At 37.7% G+C, this 9,716-nt stretch overlaps 1 protein-coding gene across 7 annotated transcripts; it reads right to left on the reverse strand.

Moving 5' to 3' along the window:
• Positions 1 to 1,108: 1,108 nt before the first annotated feature.
• LOC114182705 (protein IQ-DOMAIN 1-like) lies at positions 1,109 to 6,180 on the reverse strand. Of its 7 annotated transcripts, none has more exons than XR_003604170.1 (7): positions 5,985 to 6,179; positions 5,114 to 5,191; positions 4,479 to 4,739; positions 3,436 to 3,663; positions 3,119 to 3,241; positions 1,369 to 2,481; positions 1,109 to 1,285 (listed from the first exon to the last, which is right to left on the reverse strand). XR_003604170.1 is itself a non-coding variant. In XM_028069633.1 (7 exons), exons 2-6 carry the CDS (start codon positions 5,180 to 5,182, stop codon positions 1,870 to 1,872), a joined length of 1,293 nt encoding a protein of 430 aa, XP_027925434.1. In that variant the 5' UTR covers positions 5,183 to 5,191; positions 5,985 to 6,179; the 3' UTR covers positions 1,109 to 1,484; positions 1,822 to 1,869. The 7 variants fall into 7 exon arrangements, 6 of the variants coding, with proteins under 6 accessions (XP_027925434.1, XP_027925436.1, XP_027925433.1 ...); XM_028069633.1 differs by having other exon boundaries at positions 1,109 to 1,484; positions 1,822 to 2,481; XM_028069635.1 differs by having other exon boundaries at positions 1,109 to 2,481; positions 4,479 to 4,730; positions 5,114 to 5,197; positions 5,985 to 6,180.
• Positions 6,181 to 9,716: the final 3,536 nt, after the last annotated feature.

The following is a 9,716-nucleotide window of genomic DNA, read 5'->3' on the forward strand; positions in this document are numbered from 1 at the left end:
ATGATTTTATCGAACCAAATATTGAGGTCTTTATTAATGGTTATTGTTGTGATTAGATTAAGCATATTTGTAGAATGTTGTTGTTCTAAATGATGTATTTCATGACTTATGTTTACTATCATTTCAATAATATCATTATCTAAGTTTAACATCTTATAGATTTATATTTTATTAAATTCTTAAAACAAATTGTTACACTTCTATAATTTATTATCAATAATAAAAGAAAAACCCGTGCATGCACGGGTCAAAAAACTAGTATATATATAATACAAGACAAAATCTATCGTTATTCGAGTACAGGAATTCGTCAAAAATAATCTTTAAGTATAGAATTTTGTCAATTTTGGGTTATTAATGCCTTCTCTTAGGTGTTATGTTTTTTAGATTTCCTCTCTGCATCATTTTATTCCTTTGTGTTGAGACGAATCTAGAATAAAATCTTACTTCTTTCTTTGATTGGATATTTGAAATATAACACATTATTTTAATGTAAAGTTGATTTGCAAAAATATAATTTGTTAATTAATTAAAAAGGCGTTAAAGAGGTCAGGGCCGCAATCTGATGGACCACCTAATTTGTATTTGCTCCAGTGCGGTTCATATTTAAGGACCTTTTCTTCCTGTAATCCAATTATGACTAACTGCACCTCATAGTAACAGGAAAGAGACAAAATTGTCCTCTTTCACTGGATCACGTCATTAGTATTGCTATTGCTACCGCCACATCATTACTACTACAATTTCTTCATTGTATCAAGTATAATTAATTCCTTCATTATAAAATTGTAAAAGTAATTAACTCCTTCACTCTTTTAGGAAAATTTGTATGTTCCAACGATCTATACCTATTATATAAATTTTAAGAAACAAATTTCCTATATGGCAATCACTTCCTAGATGCATCTTTTATTTTTCTTTAGGAAATTCTTATTTATAAATTTCAAGAATTCAACTAAAATGTCAGACCCACGTGAAAAGAGAAATTATGTAACAGGAAAGTAAATATGATCTCACATTTCCCAATATTGATTCCACATCTCCAAAAAGGGAGCCAAAATAGATTTACTCTTTCTGTAATAAGTCCAAACCTTAAAGAAGAAATGAGTGAAGGAAAATTTCAAGATTATGACCTACTAATAACTAATATAGTCACAATCAAAACCAGAAAATTGATTTACAATAAAACAATACAAATAGCATTCTACCCCCAACAAGTGTTACATTAAGTTAAACCAAAAACATACCTTGTCAAAAGCTAGTGTCACTCCTAAAACGAATCAACCTAAATAGAGTTATTTGTTAAGAAGAAATGTAAAATATGTTTGACCATATGAACAAAACTGATAAGCAAATATTGAATCTTACTCCTGAAAGCACCATCACGAGGGGAACTGAAGAAGAGGACCAAAGCAACCATCAAAGTCATCACTCATGGTTCTAAGAGAGTTGGTGCCAAGAGTAATTGGCGCATGAAACAGTCTCTATAATATAAACACAACTGTTAAACGGCTTAAGATGACTTTTAATCGGTTGTGTTTAAAAGAGCTATTTGAATAAATTTCTCTATAAATACTTGTTTGGAGAGGAAAAATGAATCAAACTCCTTGGGTAAGTTAAAATCAACTTATGTACCTATACTTTTATGAAAGTTAGAAGAGAGAAGCTACATAAAAGTTGATTTTAACATACAAGAAAAGTTTAATTGATTTAATCTCCTTTTGTAAGTGATTATGAAGAAATTTATCCAAACAGAAGCATAAATATTGTTCTCCGACAAGAATTACTCAAGTGGCAATGATATCCAAAGCACTACCTTACCCTTCCATTGCTAATTGATGCAAAAGGTTTACGGTTGAGGATTATGGTTTAGGGTTTAGGAGGATCAGAATGCCTTCTTGGAGCAGCTGAAGGAGAGAAAGAAAGACGTTTCCTTACAGCAGCACCTCCTTTTTCAGGTGAAGGCCTTTGGATTTTGAACCTGGCCTTGGCTGAGCTTGTAGGTGCCATGTAACTTGGAATGGCAGGGTAGCTTGCAAGACTCTCATCATCTCTCACTGAGGATCCTGCAATGCTGTGTCGGCGATATCTCTCCGATTGAATGCTGAACATGCTTCTTGAGTCCTCATCTCCACCCCAGAACACACTACCCTTTGAGCTTGATGGCCTTGCCTTGCCACTAGCAGATGGTGCCTTTGAAGGTGAAATGTGAGGGGATGGTCTTCTTGCCTTCTGGCCAAAAGGGGAAGCTCTTTTGTCATGGTTATGATCTTGGAGAGAATAACCTTTCCCAATTTCTCCTACTGTCATGGCCCTGCTTGCTGCACTCTTCACTGATGCATGATCATTGTGATCCACAGTGCTGTGGCCATCCCATGGCCGAGTAGCCATCCACCTCTCTAACCAACTCCACCCCCATTGGGGATTGTTTGGGTCCATAAATGTGGGATTTAATGACTTTGAATTGCCCTTCCATGTTTGCTGTTTCACAAAGTAATTACATCATAATTCAAAAAGCTGTACTTTTGCTGATAAATATCTGTAAAACAATGAACAGGATCCAAGGGAACAAATAGATTTATGCTGGCCTAAAGAGTGCATGAAAACTGATGTAACTATTATTAGAAGCCACCAAATAAATGGCTTTGAATCCTATTGATGTTTTATATGATCAGTCTGCATTAAACAATGATCATCCCTGACAGATTATGATGCAAGAGTGCGTAATGTGCAATAGCATTCTTTGTGTGAATTGGTTTAACTAATTGGATTTCTTTAATAGGTTTGCACATATTACCTTCAGAATGCATTATCTGTAGAATATCTGTACAATCACTAAAAACAAAAGGTTCTTCCATAACGTTTTTAATCATGCTGATTCATAGTGCAGTTTGAAGAAACTGATAAATCTTACCTAGTTAAACTCTATTTCTGTTCTACATTTTTTCATGAACAGATGTTACTTATGGGCTATTTTGTGAGTAATTAGGGAACCAGTCTACTGACTAACGTGGGAATGTGAAAATGGAATTATTTTTTCAGTGTCTGAATTTTGGGCTTGTTACTCTCTCTATTCCACAAAAGTCCAAAATAAAAATGAGAAGAAAAGTCTGGCCACCTGATGTGAGAATGAATAGGCCAAAGCCCTCTCTCTTCTTAAAGCTGCTTCTTGTTTGTGCAACAATTTGGCTTCAATTTGATCCTTTGACTGCAAACTGTGATCCCATTCTTCTCCAACCTGCTGTAAAGGCATTTGTACTTCAATACACATTCAAAATCCACATTCCAAGCTTATTGTTTTCAGATGAAAAAGTAATAAGTTCACATAAAAAAATGGGTGAAAAAAGACTCAACAACTTAATTTGAGAGCTTCTAGAGAGCACATTAATCACACTGGTTCATAATAGAAGAGGAAAGCATGCTTATAATGCTTACAGCAGCACGCAGCTTCTCAAGTTGTTTTTCATGTTTCTGCTGCAGTTGGCGCTGAAGAGCTTGGTTCTCTTCAGACATTCTAATTCTCCTTTCACGAATCTGAGACTGTAATCTTGCTAGAGTTTGCATGCTTCGTAGGGTGCTAGAAGCTTGTCTTTTAACAGATTGCCCTTGCACTACGGTTTTCAGCCTCACCAAACCTCTCAGGGCACGCAATGCTCTTCTTGCCTATAATTTGCAAAACAAGAACAACTCGTTATATGTGCAACATAAAGCAACTACATTTTAGGCACAAATTCTATTCATATTGAAGAAGCTGTTTCTCCAAAAGTTATACACCTTTGAATATAATTATATGTTGCATCTCCACAGCCTATAAACCCCAAAAATTCTGTTCATAACCATGAAAACAAATTAAGTGGTGTACAAAAGGACAATGAAACTCCTCCTGAAAATGAATTTGAGCTTTCATGCAAAATCCTGCAAACCCAGTTACAATTTAGAACTTCTGGCATAATTTAATGGAATTATTTGGGATAAATGTAATTTATTGGAACTCATTTTCCCTATTTTCTGTAATTACTATTGAATGCATAATTACAACATTTCCGTATTTGTTGCCAATTGAGATTTTTAAATTGCCACTTAATATTTCTGCAGTTTTTCATTTTACTTGTTAAGCTTGGTTTTGTGAAGAAAAAGGTAGTTGTAGATGTGGGCTCATGCATGATGTCTACATCTAACTTAGCCCTAATTTGTTGTTTGTTGTTCCCACTTTCTATCTTTTTTTATGCTTTGTTCAGCTTTTAACAGTAGTATTAGGTACAACCCTTGTAATGTACACAAGTGTAATATATATATAATATAATACAATGTCTGTTTAAACTTCTCAGTAAAACAAAAATACTTTAAGAAAAGAAAATAAGGTAAAATGAATAGAGTTTCTTCCATATATTAAAACCAAGTTATACCCTTCAACAATTTTATCAAATTTCTATCATTTAAATTGTTCAAAAAGTTATTTTAACTTGAACATTGGTTACCATATATCCACGAAATGCAGTTTGAATCTTGACAGCTGCAATCTCTTCCATGGTCTTTCCAGTGTAATGTGGCATACTTGTGAGACGAACAACCTCTGCAGCAGCATGAGCAGCAGCAACAGCAGCCTCTGCTGCAACAGCAGTGGCAAAAGCCAAAGAAGCAGCATGCTTGCTTTGTTCTTTCTCAGCATCAATTAATTTAACATCTGCTGCAATTTCCCTCTCCTTGTTACTGCTTGACTTGTCACTTTTCTGTTTTTTCTTTCAATGCACCAAAAAGTAAAAGGCTAGTTTGAGATCCACACTGCTCACGAAAATCAATATTGTAAAATAAATCAAAATGAAGGTCTCTAGTTTCTTATTTAGCAACTTTTACTTATGATTTCATAATTTCCAATTAGAGAAATTCTCTATTATTCTTAGAAATTTAACGGTTTCGGCACTTCTCTTGTGAAACTCTCTCCATTTCCCACTTTTTCTGTGCTCAAACTCATTCAACTATTGGCTCAACCTTAAAAACAATAGTACCAAAATATTTAAACTTCTATGAAGAGTAAGAAATGTATCAAAAAATGAGTTGCTTTGTAATAGTTGTTCTTTTTCCTTGTTCAATGAACATAATAATGAAAGTAAACCTTATCTTTTTTGGAATCTGGGCTGAAAACTTTCTTCACTGCTGAAAACCAACTTCCTTTTTTCCCCATTTGCAATTCCTGTTACTTTGACGGAAAAGGAAAGGCAAATTAGATCTCAATATCAACCCAAACATCATTCGTATAAGGGAAGAAAAAGATGACCAAACTTCTATTAAAAGTAATTAAAGTCAACACTATTAAAAACCACATGTTCCAATTAATGCACTTTGAACTCTAAGAAAACCGTTGAAGAAAACATAACTCATGCATAGACTTGGGAAAGGAAACGTTGAGAGAGAGTAAAAACAGAACGCTGTAAACAGATCTATGACAAACGTGTTTGACTAAAAATAATCAGTTATTACTTAGAAGAACCAGAACTGAAAATGAATAGCAAAAACAACATCCAACAAAGAAAAATACAAGATGTCAGAAAGTTTTTAATTGCTAATGTGATGAGAACAAATGGATATATAAGAACACGGTTCTAAATCTCCACCATAGAAAAGGCTTTGTTCTAATAAAATACAACAAAAAAATGCAACTTTGGTTTGGTGTGGAAAATTGAAGGAAACACCCAGATGTGATAAATTGAAAAAACCATTAAACCCATGTCAAGATTTCCAATTCTGAACGGGAAAAACTCGAAAAGAAGGCAAATTTAGCCTGCAATGAACAGGTGGAGAATGAAAAACCCATAGATGGTATGAACCAATACGAGTAAAAGAGAGAGCAAAAGAAGAGAGACTAAGAAGCCCAATACAAAGCTACCAATTTTGAAGGCCAAAAAACTTGAAAAGAGAAAAAGGAGCAAAAATGGATAAATGCAAAAAGAAAGAGGAGGCAAATGAAGTGAAAAACATTCCAAGACCTTTGCATGAGAATGCCAGATTCCTGCAAATAAAACTCAAGGGTACTTGGTGTGGCAGAATAATAGAAGAAGTTGATGAGGCCCACAAGGGAAGAAGAAAGAGGGACCAGATCTTGGTTTGAAGGAAACTTCAACTACCGGGAATGGAACATAACAGTATCCACATGCTCACTGGGTCCCAATTCTGTTGCGTTTGCTGATTTTAACGTCAAACAGTAGACAAATTAAACGAAACAAAACAAAACAAAAACAAGTTACACATATAAAGCACGAAGAAATCAAAGAAAGAAGAATAAACTAACTTTTGGTTGCTGTGAACTATTTTTTTTTTTATCAGCAGCTGTGAACTAAATGATCTATGTAATTCACGAAATTAATCAAAAGTTCTAAAAGTGCATGAATATCAATTATACAACAGGCTTATGAAGGAGTAAAAATGAGGTTTTAAGGTTAATGATATATAACACATAGTTTTCCTTCGCAAATCTTGTAAAATAACACACAGGTTGATGATATGTAATTCGAAAGAGTTGGAAGATGAGAAAGATTTTTGCTTTCATTCATCTATAAGCCAAATTATATTCACTTTTTGATCAAGAGAATTGAGTTCCATTAAGTAAGTTCAAGCTAGAAGATACAAGTATTCTTTAAACCTTACTCCGTGCTAAAAGTTGAGTATTACTTGGAATAATTGTCACTCTTGATGATAGACTCAATATTGTTTGAAACAATAATCACTACTACCTACAAACTATGATTACAAAAATAGTGATCAAATTATCACAAGAATGCTAACTGTACCTGATCGATACTATTTCGGTGCGGAACCAGACGATCTCAAGAACAGTCTGTGTCGAACCTCCTCCCGTTCCTCCTTGGACTCCTCCTGGATCTCCCTACCGTCTGCACTCCGGGGGTGGGGGTACCTGCAGGCACTCCGACGCTCAATTGGTTCAGTGAGAAAAGTGATTCGATATGAGGCGCAATTGGTTCAGTGAGAAAAGTGTACCTTTACTTGTTCACTAGGCCTTAATTTATACTAATTTCTTAATGGACCTGTTATTATTATTTGTGGGTCGTTTGTATTCAAGGATCGATTCTTTCCCTTTCTGAGTGAGGTTGCACGCATCGGTTCTTTCCTTATTGCCTGAGATTGTTCGTCTGTGTCTTTGTTAAAGATCATCTCTTTCCATTCTGAGATTTGTCCGTCTGTACTTTTGTCAAAGATCAACTCCTTCCTTTTTAAGGTTTGGCCGTCTCTACTTCTCAAATATCAACTCCTTCCTTTTTGGGGTTTGCCCGTCTGTACTTCGCCAAATATCAACTCCTTCCTTTTTGGTTGAGATTGTGCGCTGCTCCTTTGCACCTCTACGCCATAATCACATGTTCCATCTGCCACTCCCTTGGGCCGGGATGTACTCGGCCAAGAGGGCAGGGATGTATCCGGCCATCACACTTATTGGGCCCTCTGTGTTGTGTTGGAGAAAAGGTGAAAAGCAGGTACCCTAGTGATTGGGCCACAACGAATGTGCCTCACACTTGGGCCGGGGTGATCCCGACCATTTCTGTCTTATTGGGCCGGGATGCCCATAATTCCGATGATACCAACAATGCTTAGTGGTATCCGCTTTTGGGGGAGTCGGGACCCTTTGAGGGGTTGCTATTAGGTCGGCATTCAAGGCCTCCTCCAAAATTCTCGCTCTGTTAGACACGAGGGGTGTGTACCTGTTGTACTTTGGTTGTCTAAAGTCCTTGAACCTACTGTCAGGTCGCGGCGCTAACACCCTTTCTCTGTCAATGTATTTCTTTTCCCGAGTGTCTGATTGGGTCGTATTGCGAAACTCATTTAATTCTTCCATCTGCATAAATTTGGTTGCCCTGGTTCGAAGCTCGTCCAGATTGCTCATGGGCTTCTTGCACAGACTGTCAACGAACGGGCCAGGCTTTAACGCTGTTACAAGGTGGTGCATGGCGACCTCAGGATTTAGATTAGAGATATTCAACGATATCTTCCTGAAGCGCTCCATAAACTCTCGCAGAGATTCTCCCTTCTCCTGTCGTATATTTACTAACGCCAGAGAAGTGAGATGGTGTGGCTTACTGGTGGCGAACTAAATGCCGAAATGGGTGACCAACGTATCGAAACAATCAATAAAGTTAGGTGGTAATCGTGTGAACCAGTTGAGGGCAGGACCCTTCAGGGACGTTGGAAACACACGACAAAGAATTGCGTCATCTAAAGTGCACAACCCTGCTTGGGTGGTGAATACGTCCACGTGCTCCTCTGGATCAGTAGTGCCATCGTACTGGCTCATAGTCAATCCCTTCCAGTGTGCAAGAAGTTCTACCTCCATGATCCCGTCCACGAAGGGGTGGCGTTTGGCTGTTCTGCTCGCGCTTGTTTGGTTGGTGGTGGTCTGTACCCTAAATTCATCTTGTCCTATGCCGCCCTCTCCTTCTCCATTACTGTGAGATTTTTCCCTTTGTTGGGAATTTTGCTCAAGTTGCCTTCGCAACCGCTGGTTCTCCTTTCTCAGGGCATTTATCTCTTCTTCGTTCTTATGTCTCAATTCCTCCAACTGGCGGTTCATCTCTCGTTGCATCTCCGCTGCTACTGTATTTTGATCGACTGCTGCTCTTGTCGACACCATCCTTCTTGAGAATTGTCTGGCCCCACGGTGGGCGCCAATTGTACCTGATCGATACTATTTCGGTGCAGAACCAGACGATCTCAAGAACCCTCTCTGTCGAACCTCCTCCCGTTCCTCCCTAGACTCCTCTTGGATCTCTCTACCGTCTGCACTCCGGGGGTGGGGGTATCTGTAGGCACTCCGACACTCAAGTCAGAAAGTGATTCGATATGAGGCGTAATTGGTTCAGTGAGAAAAGCGTACCTTTACCTGTTCATTAGGCCTTAATTTATACTAATTTCTTAATGGACTTGTTATTATTATTTGCGGGCTGTTTGTATTCAAGGATCGATTCTTTCCCTTTCCGACTGAGGTTGCACGCATCGGTTCTTTCCTTATTGGCTGAGATTGTTCGTCTGTGTCTTTGTTAAAGATCAGCTCTTTCCATTCTGAGATTTGTCCGTCTATACTTTTGTCAAAGATCAACTCCTTCCTTTTTGGGGTTTGGCCGTCTCTACTTCTCAAATATCAACTCCTTCCTTTTTGGGGTTTGCCCGTCTGTACTTTGCCAAATATCAACTCCTTCCTTTTTGGCTGAGATTGCGCGTTGCTCCTCTATACATCTGCGCCATAATCACATGTTCCATCTGTCACTCCCTTGGGCCGGGATGTACTCAGCCAAGAGGGTCGGGATGTATCCGGCCATCACACTTATTGGGCCCTCTGTGTTGTGTTGGAGAAAAGGTGAAAAGTAGGTACCCTAGTGACTGGGCCACAACGAATGTGCCTCATACTTGGGCTGAGGTAATCCCGGCCATTTCTGTCTTATTGGGCCGGGATGTACCCGACCATACACCAACACTAACCAAATGGGAATTTACATTCTTAGATGAATTTAAAGTTAACATCACTCTATGAGATAGCTAAAGAACACTAGAGTGTTCTATTGAGAGAAATTCGTTGAGGCTGAGATATAAGGTTGTGGTAAGGTTTCTCTTAAAGTAATCCCACATGTGTTTCATCGTTTCTTCTTTAAGATATCTTCAATTTATAAAAATCTAAAGAAAGTAGTTGTTGCAAATCCTTTATAGTCATTATGTAG

Source organism: Vigna unguiculata, chromosome 4 (genome assembly GCF_004118075.2).
Source record: "Vigna unguiculata cultivar IT97K-499-35 chromosome 4, ASM411807v1, whole genome shotgun sequence".
In the NCBI taxonomy this organism is placed as follows: Eukaryota; Viridiplantae; Streptophyta; class Magnoliopsida; order Fabales; family Fabaceae; genus Vigna; species Vigna unguiculata.